Source organism: Cyprinodon tularosa, unplaced genomic scaffold (genome assembly GCF_016077235.1).
Source record: "Cyprinodon tularosa strain WSP-4 unplaced genomic scaffold, ASM1607723v1 ctg672, whole genome shotgun sequence".
In the NCBI taxonomy this organism is placed as follows: domain Eukaryota; kingdom Metazoa; phylum Chordata; class Actinopteri; order Cyprinodontiformes; family Cyprinodontidae; genus Cyprinodon; species Cyprinodon tularosa.
The window spans coordinates 17,310-32,833 of record NW_024039421.1 but is presented as its reverse complement, the minus strand read 5'-3'; the positions used below and the strand labels follow the sequence as shown (position 1 = coordinate 32,833).

Genomic DNA, 15,524 nt, shown 5'->3' with positions numbered 1-15,524 from the left:
CGTGAGACCCCCCCGCCTGGACGAGGAGCGACCTGAAGGGTGGACGTGGTGGAGTCTTCCAGGGGGATGCAGCTTTGTGATGGGAGGATCCGCCGGACACGATGGGCAACAAACAGACGACCTTCACCGAGGAGCAGCTGGAGGCGTATCAGGTAGCAGGTCTTATGAGTTTCTGTGAGGATTAAGATGAGGCGGCAGATAACGGGAACATAAATCAGACGCTGGACGATCAGAACGGCACAGCTGCTGCTGATTGGCTGATCCTCAGCCTCCATCTGCATCCTGATGCCCTGAAACCAGATCCTCGCAGAGGACTCATCCTGTTTATCTGTTTGTTTACAGGACTGCACCTACTTCACCCGGAAGGAGATCCTGAGGTGAGTGCTGGAGCAGGATCTGTTTGTTTGCTGAAACATAGATCTTCTGAGTCAGGATTCCAACATGGTGCATGATGACCTGAGCCTCTGGAGTTATGTAACCTTTTGTGAGAACATGTGGAAGCTTAAAGAAACATGGAGAGAATGAGTGAGAAGAATAGGGTTGAGGTGGAGCTACAGAGGAGTAAAGCTGATGATGAAGATCTGTTAAAGCTGGAGAAGCTTCAGGAAGCCACCAGATTAGATGTTATAGTTCTTCTTCCCTCTGGAGATCATCTCATGCAAACAGGTCCTCCAGCTTCCACTGACCTCTCACACACATGGAGTCTTGAACTGAGGAAGAAGACCATTCATTGCGTGAAACCATTCTCTCATCTTTTAATTTTATTTAAAGTGTGATGCGATCAAAGAAATGCTTTTCATGGGAGAAGTCTCAGAGAGATTTTCCAGACTGAAACCTTTTCAGCCTCCATGATGGTTGTTAGGATTACAGGTGATCTCCTAACATTCAGGCAGGAAACTCAAGCCGGTTCATGGAGGTTCCAGGAAGTCATGAGGACTTTAGACCACTAGAGGGAATTCCACACATGCAAATAAATATATAAATAAACTCTATTGATTTAAATGCCACATATTCATAAAGTAATAATTATAGAAATGAGAAAACATTACTTTTATTACATATTTATCACTGCCACTGTAAGACTGTGAGCATTTATGCACATGTGGAAAAATGGCACCCGGAAAAAGATGGCTTAAAAGTAATGCACTAGATGCTGAGGAAGATTCTCAGTCATCCAGGTCATAGTCATTCCGTAAAAATTCAAAAAATATCCACTGGACTTGGTTTCCAAGATTTGAAGATTCTTCAAATCTTGGAAACCAAGTCCAGTGGATATTTTCCGAATAATGCACTGATGTCTCACTCTGCTCCCCTTTAGTGAAAAAAGGCTAAATTTGAATGTGCAAATTGTCCCTACTAGGGATGCACGATATCGGGATTTTGGCCGATATCCGATATGCCGATATTTTAAAACTCATGTAGCCGATAACCGATATCGATACCGACGTTAAAGGAATAGTACACCCAAAACATGATTAGCCTTCATTTTCTACTCACCCCCATGCTGAACAACACTCTGGAGTACTTTTTTGATATCTCAAATGCATCTGGAGATCTGGGAGACGTTCACGAGTCTACGGAAACCGCGGCAGACCAAACCAGATGAAAGTGCGCATTCAGCTCGGCAAAGAACTCATGCTCTTCCTCAACACTGAAGTCCTCAGACATTTTTCTTTCGTTGTTTCTTTCTTTGCACAGGTAAACAGCACATTTCTTCTTCTACGCTTGCATTATCAGCAGAGCAGACGCTGAATGCGCACTTTCATCTGGTTTGGTCTGCCGCGGTTTCCGTAGACTCGTGAACGCGCTTTCAGGAAATCCTATACACTACTGTTTATGCTCTAAAAACATTCTAAATGACTTCGTTTCGAGTAAATTCTGGACGCTACCCACTCAGGACACTTGGAATACATTGGACGAGCAGTATGGAGGAATATTGACAAATTTTTTGTGGACTTTTATGGACCTTTCTGCCTCGGGCGCCCTAGACCTCCATTATTTGAATGTCAGCAGACAGCAAGAAGCCTCCCAGATCTCCAGATGCATTTGAGATATCAAAAAAGTACTCCAGAGTGTTGTTCAGCATGAGGGTGAGTAGAAAATGAAGGCTAATCATGTTTTGGGTGTACTATTCCTTTAAAGCTGGACAAAAATAAGTAGTCATTGAAAATAGCAGTTTTGTTATCCATTTCTGACACTTTGAAAAATAATAAACTCAAATATATTTTCATTTGCTGATATCAAACAGATTTTTAAAAACGCGGTATCGATCTATTTTACTTTCAAAATCTGGTGAATTTTATCGTTCTGTTACAAACTCTGGTGATATTTTGCAAATTCTTGTGAGATTTTGTTAGTAAAATAGATCGATACCGCGTCAATATATCAACATATAAAAATATGGCAAAATTTCGTGAATTTTCGGGGGATTTCGTAGCATAACGATGACATATAGCAATATTTCATTAGTAAAAGAGATTGATATGGTGTTTTTAAATGGCAATATATCAGCATATGAAGATATTGGGATATTTTAATGGATCAATATTTTTTCCCTCGTCTTTTTAAGTCTGTAAAAAAGAAGTTTTTGAGGAAAAAGAAGAAGTAGTATTTTTTTTTAGACTTTAGAAACTCAGAAGCTGATCAAATATCGGGTTAAATATCGGTGGGGTGGCCGATGTCCGATATTCAGTTTTATGGCCGATACCGATAGGGGGCCGATTATATCCTGCATCCCTAGTCCCTACCTCCTCTTCATTCAACTATCATGGTTTTAACAGAAAGAAAACTATCCAGATTGCTTTCCTGAATCCTTACAGCCTGCAGCAGATTGGTACAACCTACAGGAAGAGAACTATATAAAAATTATACCCAGAACAAATAAAGGTGTTTACATTAGCGTGTATCATGGGTGTAGGTTTGCATAGGGACCATATGGACATGTCCCTACCAAAATTTTGGCCCGACCTACTTGTCCCTACCAATAATTTCATATGAATAACATGTTTAGAATTTAAAATACAGTGTTGTGGCAGCAGTTGCTTCTTTTCTCACAACTTATGTATTAAAGTTAATAATTTAAATTCTCAGTGGCGGTTCCCCTTATAGTTCCCATGCCTATGTAAATACAATAAATCTATTTGAAGTCCCTTGAATATGTTATTTTGCTTTGTTTTACACTACAGAGAATATTAGCACATATATTTAAAAATAAGAATGGTTTTACCTCTGTTTACCTCTGCACAATTCTATTTCTTCAAAAGAAAAACACTGGATAAATACATAAACAACAGACATATTTAGACTATATTTGGTTAAAAAGATAAATATTTACCTTCCATCTTAGTCACTGGTAAGTTCAAATGTAACCCCTTTTCAAAGTGTTAAGTTGTCCCAATTTTATATCATTCCGAGCCACTGATGCTTCAAACATTGATAAACAACATCTTGTCATGTGTAGTGCTTATAAAATTTGTATAAATGTAGCAAAAATGCTGTTTTCTCTTTAAACGAAAGGCTCACTTCAAGCATAAAAAAAGGATTATACATAATGAGTAGGACCAGTGACATCAGAACAATTCAACTTAAGACCAATAGTGTCCCTACCAAAGTTGAGTTCAAACCTACGCCCTTGGCATGTATCACGCAGAGTACAATGAAGAAATATGTTTTGTTAAACATCCTGTCACGCAAAGGATTGTGGGAATAATCTATAAACTTCCTTTATGTCAGATTGAAACGCCCTGAGGTCTCTATGCTAAAGGAACTATGGCAGAGTCCTCTTCCTATCCTGGTTCCTCTTCCATGATTTAGATCCAGCCAATGATCTGCTAATTTCAGAGATGGGAAGTAACGAAGTACAAATACTTCGTTACTGTACTCAAGTAGATTTTTCTGATATTTTTACTTTACTTTACTACTTATTTTTATGGCGACTTTTTACTTCTACTCCTTACATTCTTACACAAATATCTGTACTTTCTACTCCTTACATTCTAAAAAATTGGCTCGTTACTTTAGTTTTGAATCATCATCACGACGAGATGATTGAAAATGAACACAACAGAGATCTAGTCCTATTGGCAGACATCCATTTAAAATGTAGGCAACGGCATGAAAAAAGTGGTTTCTACTTTTACTTTTATACTTTAAGTAAATGTACAAGCCTGTACTTTGTTACTTTTACTTGAATAAAGAAGTTTAATCAGTACTTCCACTTTTACCAGAGTATTTTTTAACACAAGTATCTCTACTTTTACTCAAGTGCAGAAAGTGAGTACTTTTGCCATCTCTGGCTAATTTATGTTCAGTTGTGCCACTTTGGGGCAGTCTTGGAGTTGATAACCTTTCTGTCTTTGGTCTTCCATCATCTTTGTCAAACAGTGACTGTGAAACATTGTGTCCTCGTTGATCTGCAGGCTGCACGGACGATATCGTGAGCTGGCTCCTCATTTGGTGCCGCTGGACTACACCAACAATCCAGACATCAGAGTCCCTCTGTCCCTCATCGTCACCATGCCTGAGCTGAAGGTAAACTGGTGGTGGGAGCCTCACCGGACCGAATGTTCTCCAAGGACCAAACACCAGCAGGTGGATGTTCATCTCCACTGAAATCTTCTTCTCTATCCGATGCGTGACAGGAGAACCCGTTCAGAGACAGAATCGTGGAGACGTTCTCAGAGGATGGGCAGGGGAACATGAGTTTCAACGACTTCGTCGACATGTTTTCTGCTCTCTGTGAGACTTCGCCCAGAGAGCTTAAGACGATCTACGCCTTCAAGATCTACGGTAAGATTGTGTGTCTAAGACATGAACAGGGTCGACCTGGTAGGGACTGATCTAAGGATGAAAGGAGAGGTTGCAGCTCTGATGAACCAGAATCAGTGTCCTGTCTGGCAATGTGGCTATAAGAATAATTGTCTTGATGCGTAAAAGAGCCCAACAGATTTTACTTTCACAAGTGGAGCAGCATGGATATCGCCATAGTGTTCCGCTTGATTTATGCATATCAATAGCTTCATTATAATTAATTCAGGGAGTTTTACAGATTTTATGGACACTGCAATTTAATTAGAACTGGAAAGGAAAACAGAAAAAGGAGAAAAGATGAAAGAAAGAGGAGATAAAAGGGAGATAATGATAAAACTTCTCTACCTGTTTGTATTATAACCCTGTATGCAGATGATACCATTGTGTTTTTATTACTGCTGAATTCAATGGTTTCTGATCGAATTTCAGATTTCTATGTTTGATATGCACACACAGAGATGAAAGAAGAAAGATTTAGTTGTCGTCTTCAGGTGGATCTTGTGATTGTTTCATCTATGAAACCTAATTTACTGTCTTTGTAAATTATTAGAAAAACCAGCTCATATGTGACTCAGTTTGCACTCTGACTTTTGGAACAAAGTATGATTATTTTCAAACTTCCTCCTGGTCTCATAGGGGATAAAGGGGACGTCTACTAAGTCCTGATGTGTTTGGCAGATTACCTGTTCCCACTGGGTCTCATAAACTTGATCATATACACTCACCGGCCACTTTATTAGGTACCCCATGCTAGTAACGGGTTGGACCCCCTTTTGCCTTCAGAACTGCCTCAATTCTTGGTGGCATAGATTCAACAAGGTGCTGGAAGCACTCAGGGAGTTTGGTCCATATTGACATGATGGCATCACACAGTTGCCGCAGATTTGTCGGCTGCACATCCATGATGCGAATCTCCCGTTCCACCACATCCCAAAGATGCTCTATTGGATTGAGATCTGGTGACTGTGGAGGCCATTTGAGTACAGTGAACTCATTGTCATGTTCAAGAAACCAGTCTGAGATGATTCCAGCTTTATGACATGGCGCATTATCCTGCTGAAAGTAGCCATCAGAAGTTGGGTACATTGTGGTCATAAAGGGATGGACATGGTCAGCAACAATACTCAGGTAGGCTGTGGCGTTGCAACGATGCTCAATTGGTACCAAGGGGCCCAAAGAGTGCCAAGAAAATATTCCCCACACCATGACACCACCACCACCAGCCTGAACCGTTGATACAAGGCAGGATGGATCCATGCTTTCATGTTGTAGACGCCAAATTCTGACCCTACCATCCGAATGTCGCAGCAGAAATCGAGACTCATCAGACCAGGCAACGTTTTTCCAATCTTCTATTGTCCAATTTCCATGAGCTTGTGCAAATTGTAGCCTCAGTTTCCTGTTCTTAGCTGAAAGGAGTGGCACCCGGTGTGGTCTTCTGCTGCTGTAGCCCATCTGCCTCAAAGTTCCACGTACTGTGCGTTCAGAGATGCTCTTCTGCCCACCTTGGTTGTAACGGGTGATTATTTGAGTCACTGTTGCCCTTCTATCAGCTCCAACCAGACTGGCCATTCTCCTCTGACCTCTGGCATCAACAAGGCATTTCCGCCCACAGAACTGCCGCTCACTGGATGTTTTTTCTTTTTCGGACCATTCTCTGTAAACCCTAGAGATGGTTGTGCGTGAAAATCCCAGTAGATCAGCAGTTTCTGAAATACTCAGACCAGCCCTTCTGGCACCAACAACCATGCCACGTTCAAAGTCACTCAAATCACCTTTCCTCCCCATACTGATGCTCGCTTTGAACTGCAGGAGATTGTCTTGACCATGTCTACATGCCTAAATGCACTGAGTTGCCGCCATGTGATTGGCTGCTAAGAAATTAAGTGTTAACGAGCAGTTGGACCTAATAAAGTGGCCGGTGAGTGTATGCTTCTTCTGGACAACAGAGTCTTTCTATTAATGTCTGTTTCTGTCACCTGCATCGTTGTCTCAGTCCAGACTTTCTCATTGGAGAAATAAATTACCTCTAAATTCTACTGGGACTCTGTTTTGGGTCATAAAGTTTTGGACGTTCTGGAAACGTTGGATTTTCTCTAAAATAAAACCTTAAAATTCACTATCAAATAAAACAGAGGATTCCAACCTTAGATTAGCATTCTAGATATACTCAAATACCCCATTACATAAAAAATTAAGTCAGTTTTTACAACTATTAAACTGCAAAAAAAATAATATATATAGATAGCCTTTATTGTTTCCTTTGTCTCAGCTGCAAATAAAACCCAAATATAAGCATCATCGCATGGGTAGAAGAAATATGTAAAGGAGACAGCAGTAATGTTTAATATAAAGCATAAGAATAATATTGTACAACTATTGTTTATCAGAAAAAGCAAAGTCAAAATGTTCCATAAATGTGCAGCTGGATGAAGAGATTGGCATAAAAAAGAGCAAAATAAGTATTGGATTGTGGCACCAGTAGCCTTTCATTTACAGCAGGTAGACAAGAAATGTAGAGACAGACAAGAGAGGGACGATGTAAAGCAAAGGAACCCTGGACCCCATGCAGAGATGCATCTTTGCTCTAAATCTACACAATAAGCCTGACTCCTAATAAAAACTGTGCAGGATAGAGCGGGACAGTTAAACACTTCTAGAGTTTCTGGATTCATTGATGGTTCTAAAGTCTGACAGCAGCTGGAGGAAGGATCTGTGATAACGCTCCTTAGCGCTCCTAGAGGCTGCAGACGGTCACTGAGGAGCCGCAGCTCTACAGCAGCTTCACCTGGGGAGACATCTTCCTCTTCTATTCTATTCTATTCTCTTCTCTTCGCTTCTCTTCTCTTCTATTCTATTCTATTCTCTTCTATTCTATTCTATTCTATTCTATTCTCTTCTCTTCTATTTTCTTCTCATCTATTCTCTTTGTTTCTCTTCTATTCTCTTCGCTTCTATTCTATTCTATTCTATTCTCTTCTCTTCTATTTTCTTCTCATCTATTCTCTTTGTTTCTCTTCTATTCTCTTCGCTTCTATTCTATTCTCTTCTATTCTCTTCGCTTCTCTTCTCTTCTCTTCTCTTCTATTCTATTCTTTTCTCTTCTCTTTTATTCCATGATAGAACAAAATAAAAATACTAATTAGATGCATTGAATTTGAGTTCTAATGAAAACCATTGGTAGTCCAGCAGCCTTCAGTTTTTTCTGTCTTCCTGGTCCAGATTTTAACAGAGACAGCTTCATCTGTAAGGGGGACCTGCAGAAGACCCTGAACAAGCTGACCAAAGGCGAGCTGACGCCGGAGGAGGTCGCTCTGGTGTGTGACAAAGCCATCGAGGAGGCCGACCTGGACGCGGACAGCAAGCTCTCCTTCGCTGACTTTGAGAACATGATCTCCAAAGCTCCTGATTTTCTGAGGTGACGTCCCTTTTTTATCATTTAGACATGCATGTAGGAGGAGACCTTCGGGTGGTGAGGAGCATCTGGGCTGCATGAGATAAAAGATGTTGCTGATTGGGTGGATTTAGATCTTTGTGCTGAAAGTTCTCTCCACTGCAGAGCATGCCAACCACTGGAGGAGGAGAACAGCTACTTTAATAGGAATCAACCAGCAGAGCGATTGTTTTAAAGACCGACTGAGCGTTTAGAGAGAGAGTCTGAGGTTCTAGGCTCAGTGCACCATCATCAGATCAATAATGAGCTTTTAAATGGAGGGTGCAGAGAGAGAGCAGCAGAGGCCTGGAACAATGAAATCAGAGCGGTAAACTCAGAGACACTCCAGACCGGCTCCTCTTGTTCTGCATGAAGCTGCAGAGATAAAAGGTTTTACTGCTCACCATCCATCATGGCTCCTCCGCCTGAACCGGGAGGGTGGGGTGGGGGGTTCAAACGCCGCCTATCTCACCACACCACCCCCAGCTGCATGTTATCGCTGGAAAATGAGGCTCTGGGGATGCTGTTACCATGGCAACCAAGCCTGATGAGCAGCGATGACAGGGGCCGGGGCTTCAGGTCGGATTACAGCAGGAGCCGCTGGAGACGGACCTGCTGAGTCACTGAGGTTCCTGTCAGAGCGATGATGTCACACAGGAAGATGAAGGTAGAGGAAGATGATTCTGCTCATTTTGATCATAAGATGAATGAAGTGTTTCACAATCTAAGCAGAAAGAAAACCACAGCAGAAATAAACCAAACCAAATAAAACAATGATGAGACGTGATACTGAAGGTCCAGAAAAAGCAGAAAATAAATTCACATAAAAAAATATGTTTTATAAACACAGAATAAACATAAAATCAGGCCAACATGGCAGCAGGAGAGTCAACACGATGCTGGGTGCTGATTGGCTCAGGATGAACAATCGTGACATAATAGTGATGTCAGCCTCTGTGTTCCAGCTGTGAAGTTCAGGTATTAATATAAGAAACAAGGTGCTCCAATCATAACGTTTTATTACATTTTCTCTTCATTTGATTCAGTAAATTTTATGTTTTTAATCTTGGTGGATGAGCTACGGTCCGGCTGTCATGGCTGACAAGCCTCTTCAACACTACATGGAGGTCTGGACGGTGTGTTCCAACTGTAGAGGGATGCCACTTCTCAGCCTCCCAGGATGGCCCATGTCAGGGAGCTGCAAAGCAGAGTCTGCGATTATTGAACCTTGGCTTCAGGCTTAAAGTCTGACCTGTTCCCGATGCATAGAGGCACCAGGGCTGCCCTCTATCAATGGTCCTCTGCATAACCTCCATGGATAGATGGATCACCTTCTCCAAATCTGAGGTTGAAAGTTCTCTTGTTCCTGCCTACACTGCAAAAACAATCTACAAATAAGTCAAAATGTCTCAAATTAAGTTTATTTACCCTTAATTTAAGTAAGTAAATAAGATGATTTGCCAATTGAATTAGTATTTTTACTCTTAAAATAAGGTAAATAGATAATATACACTTGAAATAAGACAATGAAATCGTTTCTTCTTATTTAAAATGCAGATCATCTTGTTCCATTGGCAAAGTGTCTCACTTACCTGCTGAATTCAAGAAAAAGTTCACTTATGTTAAGAAAAAAATGCATAATGTAGATTTTGATTTTGTCCAGTGTAAAGTGGAGAAGTTCAACCATCTTGGAGTCCTGTTCACCACGGACATCAATAGACGGATCGGTGCAGCTGCTGCTATAATGCGGACGTTAAACCGATCTATTGTGGTGAAGACTAAAGGTCTGGTTATCCTCCTGCAGCAGCGTGTCGCAGATGTTTTTGACTTCTGCCCAATATTGAAGCAATGTTATTCCACGCCACAACGCCAGAGGGCCAATCAGGAACTAGCTGTGGGTCTAGATACGGTCGAGGCGGTGAGGAAGTGGAGGCAAGTTTGTGCGACAACGGAGGGACATGAGGGCCAAAAAGAGTGGGGATAGAGGTAGGAAAAGGGTCCCAGCGTTCTCGCGCACCTCGCTCTGCTAGCTGCTCCATCTTCACCAGTCGTTTTCCACAATGGTGGCCAAACAAACAGAACCAGCCGGTAAGGAACCAAACAGGAAATATGCATAGAGTAGAGCGGATGTAGATCTGACCAATCAGAGGCCTCCTGTCTGCGACCATCTACAATTTTGGAGAGGTGCAGCAGAGCGTCTGCAGAAGGACGTCAGACGACCTGGTTTCTGTGCATAAACCAGCCTTACTAATTTCTACTACATTCCTTGACATGAAATCTGGATCATGACAGAAAGAACGGGATACAAGCGGCTGAAATTAGCTTTCCCTGCAGGGGGACTCGGACATCTTTTTCTGATGTCTCCTGGCAGCTCCTTCCCCTCAGCTGGGACACAAATACAGACTTCCTGTTTGCAGGACAGGTGACTTATCACTTGAGCGAGCTAGCCTCTGAATTAGCACCTGTGTGTGTGCATGGTTGCCAGTCTCTCTGTTGGACCGGTGACCCGTCCTTGGTGAAAATAATTTCCTCTTAGTTTGACCTTATTTTCTTGCTAAGATGTTTTGTCGGGGGCTCTCACTCTGATCCAATGCAGGGTTCGTTAGAACTGATCCTGCATCAGGAGACCCAGCACCAGGGAAGTGGTTTAGTGATGGCTCATTCTAAAAACTCACTAAGCTCCACGTGATCTGATGCCTTTTTATGACAGTGTCCTGTCTGATGAAATGGCAATTAGAATAATTGTTTTGATGCCAAAAAGAGTCCAACAGATTTTACTTTCACCAGTGGAGCAGTACGGCTATCGCTAAGTGTTCCGCCTGATTTACGCGTATAAATAGCTTCATTATAAATCATGCAGGGAGTATTACAGATTATATGGACACTGCAATGTAAATAGGACAGGACAGGAAAAACAGGAAAAAAGATGATAAAACATCTTCAGTCTGCTTCATCACCTGTAAAGAGATGTAAAAAGAACGGCACAACCGACAAATATCGTATAATAGATACAATAAAGTAACAGCTAGATATTATAGCTGAATTATAAGTAGTATGATTTAATTTGACATGTATACTTAGGTAGCTGAAGATAAGAATATGGAAAAATGCTCAATAGTGGTTGTGAGGAGCCAAAGAGGCGCCCCCCCCCAGAGCACTGTGGCGAACGCCGGGGGACCCAAAACCACAGATGGGTCATCTACCCCTGAACACCGAGCACCACCAATGCATCGGCGGGCCAAAGCGCCAGCCAGCAGAGGGTTGCAGGACGGGGGAATGGGCTTCGCACTCAGCGGAGACTTGCTTTGAGATCTGATGCTTTTTCAGTTATGGATTCATAGATTTTTTTATTTTTTCCCATGATTTTGTTGACCACAGTCAGAAACGGTTCTGGTAAAATTTCTGCTTCTCGATCATCTGACACAACGTCTAAAAAGTTCTCTGTGCTTCACTTCGTTTCTGTGCCAACGGCAACCTGCCAGGGATGGAGCGCTAAACTGTTTCTGTACAGCCGAGGCGGTGATGAGGTGGATAGCAATCTGCAGCTCAGATTAGTAGTGATCTTAGTGTTTGATAGAGTGGAGTTTATAGTGCTGAACCGTGTCTCTTTCATTGTTCTATCATCAGACACTCAGAGCTCAGGTTTTGTTCTGTATTTAGTAGGAATGCAGGAAGCACAGATGGCCTCACGTCCAGCGCTGCTTCACTGAATAAAGCAGATCACATTTAACTCCAGCAGGTTAAACTGTGCTGCTGAGACTCTAATATAGTTCATCAGAGGATGACAATAGTTTGTTCAAAAATAAGTTTTATTTTAACTTCCTTGGGTTTTATTCTAATTTACCTATTTCACCATTTTTTATGCTCAGACCTTTTATTCTGGTAATTTCTTCTATGGTTTTAGTGATGTGAGAACATGGATGCTGTCGTCTCCTTCTGCTGACACACCCAGATTCCCCCACTGTGGGACAATAAAGGGTGTTTTATTCTGAATTAGATACACCTCATCTGTCCAGATGTAGCTGCAATAGCAGCTAATTGCAGTTTAGGAGAGTTAAGATGGCGTGTGATGCAGCCATGCAGGCCATAATAATCAAAATGTGAAAACTAAGCAGCCCAGACTCTCATATATTAGTGAACACTGACTGCCATGCTAACTGCAGTGAGTTCATATCTGTGTAGCTTTCATTTCTTAGCTATAAATACAGTAAATATCACAGCTCTTTCATTATATTAAGTCTTCTTTATTTTCTAAAAGGCAACAAACATGATTTTTAATCACTAACTAATGTTATTATCCTCCTCTATTGGTTCTGGTTGTTCAGGATTTTCTTTCTGATTAAATGTGTGTCTGTTTTTTGTAAATATGTGTGTCTGCTCTTTTATAGTAAAATTTGAATAAAGCCAATAATAGCCGTAAATTCCAAAAAAGTAAAAAAAACTATTCGCTGAACTTTGTTTTCTAAGTTATAAGACGTTTCGCTTTTTCAATTCAAAATGTCAGAATTAGCGTTGAATTCCAGGTTCATAGAGTAGCCCATAAAGCCTTGTTATAGCTTAGAAAACATGGAAATCGAACTGCTGGAACGGGTCCGCCCTTTAGAAATGGGGGACGGTCAGGTTTTCGTTAGCCTGCAGAACAAGATACTGGTCTATGCCTATGAAAGGGTAGCCTCGTGAGACCATCCTGATCTTTCAAGGTTTCACTCTCAGATCAGTCTGGAGACTCTCCGTTGAAGAAAACTTGGAGCCGTTCACCAAACGAACGTCCAATCAGCGTTGGCTTTGAGGCGGGTTGAGGTGTGACGCAACGAGAAGCGCGACAGTTCAGTCTAAAGAACATGGCGGCTTCAGCCGATGAAACTAGCGTTAGCGTGGCTATCGAGCAAGTTTTATCGGAATTACAGAGTATTTCTTCACTGAAAGAAGAGCAAAACACTGCTCTGGAGGCTTTTCTCAGAGGAAAAGATGTTTTTGCTCTTCTTCCGACTGGTTTCGGCAAGAGTTTGATCTATCAATTGGCTCCTCTTCGTCGTCGCTCTGTTAGTACGTCATATGCTTCGTTGATCTGATTGGTTTATTTGGCCCGTCTATCACCAACATAGGCCAATCAGCTAACCACTATTTTCGCCCCTTCCCAAAGTTACTTCAACGGAAGGTTTCCAGGCTTACCAGGTGAGCTGTCTTGGTCCCCTGACTATGACCTGGATGACTGAGAATCTTCACCCGCAATAGCCCATTAATTCAGTAGGTAAATGTTAAACTGCCAACCACAAAGTTTCCAAATCAGGTAATAACAATCATTCATCCTACATCCAACATAAAGCACCGATAGTTTTCATTATAAAGCAACAGTGTAAATGTTGGATTGTCCGTCTTACTGTTTTTCAATTAGTTATGTCAACCAGAGGTGGGGACTCGAGTTTGTGACTCATACTCGAGTCACACTTAAGTCGCATATTTAATTACTTCAGACTCGACCGAGACTCGCGATTTCCGACTTGTGAACTATATATTTTTTAACCGTTTTTTGTTTTACTAACTTGACTGATCCCCGCTCGCCTTACCCAGCAGAGGTAAAAAAAAACACCAAAAAAAACGGCAGAGGGGCTGTCAAACAGTCATGTAGCACTGACGTCACTGACCAGTTCAAGATAATGATCATTCCATAGATATAATAGTGACCTTTAAGCTATACCGTCTCAGTGAAGGAGATGAAAACACAAGGAGAAACAAGCAAGCACGCAAATAGACTTGAGACTTGACTTGGACTTGCAAAAAATGACTTGTGAACATTGTCCACACAGGCAGCATTAGCTTAAAGATACACAATGAAGAATAACTTAGAAAAGAAAATAATCTTTTAGTCGTGTCATGCAAAAAACTGGGCAACTATATAGCTACAAGCAGCAGCTAGAAATATTCGGACAGAGGTAACGGATTAGCAGACATTTATAAATTATCCCATGTTGTCTAATTTCACTTTCGCCTCTTCTGCTGTTAATACGGTAAAGCCCTGGGGAGCGTCCGGCTCCAGGCTGCACGTGATCCAAATGAGCCAATGAGCTGTCAGTCTGGGTTGCTGCTGCTGCTACTTTTAGACACAGCAGGCAAACCTGTGGCAAGCCGGGCGATGGGAAAGAAGGAGAAGACCATGAGAAAAAGAGAGCAGAGAAAGTGTGGACTGCTGGAAGAACTGCGGTGAACTGGTGAAAGAAAAGTGAAACAGGGTGCTAAAAAATGCTGTCCTATAAAATGGTCTCTGCTGTTCTGCTTTTAATGATCCATAAAACATTAAAACATCTGCTTTTTGTTTGTCTCTGCAGTAACTTCCACATAAGGATATGAGACACAGCCACCAACAGAGGACAGATGTCTCATCCAGCTGTGTTCCTATATCCACCGGGAGTCTGAGGAACCAGCCTCTGATGGATGGTTCCGGACCTTCTGGATCACCGAGGCGATGTTGTTTCTGCTGCCAGCTGCAGAGCTCCGGACTGGACTCCTGTGTTTTCGTAGAGACCCAGCAGCCTGGCGCTGCAGGACCGTGACTTCAGTGCTTTCCAGTCCGACTCTGGTCTAAAAGCACACAGTTAAAGGGCAAACCGTGAGCAGCTATGCAATCTTTCTTGCTGACATGCATGTTGTAAATAGCTTCCTCTGCTGCTGAGACTGTAAATGTGCTTTAGTGAAGTGTTCTGGTGCAAACTGACAATCATTGTAAACTGTAGCTCAGTTATTGGAAGGGCTCTCTGTCAGTCTGGCTTTCACACACCTTCTCCTGCCCACAGGCAACCTGATCAAACACCTTCCACCCGTTCACCGGAGTGTTTTCTGACTAGAAGCGAATAAAAGCTGTTTTCTTCCACTGTGTCTCATGGTTATTGAACTGATTCCTGTTATCTTTGTACAGGAACAGCCAGTCTGTAGCTAAAAAAACTAAATCAGAAAACATAGCTGGATCAGTTTCCCTCTTCAAACATCTGCAAACCTGTGAAAGCAGATTAGTGAGAAGAGGAGATCTTCTTTTAGCAGGAACGGCTGCTGCTCTCAGGTCTGCAGAGCATTCATCCTGATTATCCTGAGCAGCCAGCTGTGCTGAGGGCAGCATTTCCTTCTGCTGCTGCAGGAACACAGCCTCAGGTGCTGCCGACAGCCCCACCAGGGGGCGCTTTGGGGCCAGAGGTCATGAGAACCAGGGGCTGCTCAGGTTTTCTGCTCCTTCTGTGTTCTTGAACAAATCTAAAGTTTAGGAGGCTGGATGGGATCTTTAATGTCTGGA

The 15,524-nt window shown here is 42.1% G+C and overlaps 1 protein-coding gene across 1 annotated transcript; it reads left to right on the top strand.

Annotated features, from left to right (window-relative positions):
• On the top strand, positions 1-15,110 carry LOC119771459 (calcium and integrin-binding family member 2-like). The gene is made up of 6 exons (XM_038267429.1): positions 1-152; positions 343-377; positions 4,419-4,530; positions 4,641-4,788; positions 8,032-8,227; positions 14,569-15,110. The coding sequence occupies exons 1-6, from the start codon at positions 102-104 to the stop codon at positions 14,588-14,590; spliced, it is 564 nt and encodes a 187-aa protein (XP_038123357.1). The 5' UTR covers positions 1-101; the 3' UTR covers positions 14,591-15,110.
• Positions 15,111-15,524: the final 414 nt, after the last annotated feature.

Coding starts and splice junctions, on each gene's coding strand:
- LOC119771459 (XM_038267429.1), top strand. CDS start 102: ATGGGCAACAAACAGACGACCTTCACCGAGGAGCAGCTGGAGGCGTAT. Junction 153..342: donor AGCAGCTGGAGGCGTATCAG/GTAGCAGGTCTT, acceptor GTTTGTTTACAG/GACTGCACCTACTTCACCCG. Junction 8,228..14,568: donor AAAGCTCCTGATTTTCTGAG/GTGACGTCCCTT, acceptor TTGTCTCTGCAG/TAACTTCCACATAAGGATAT.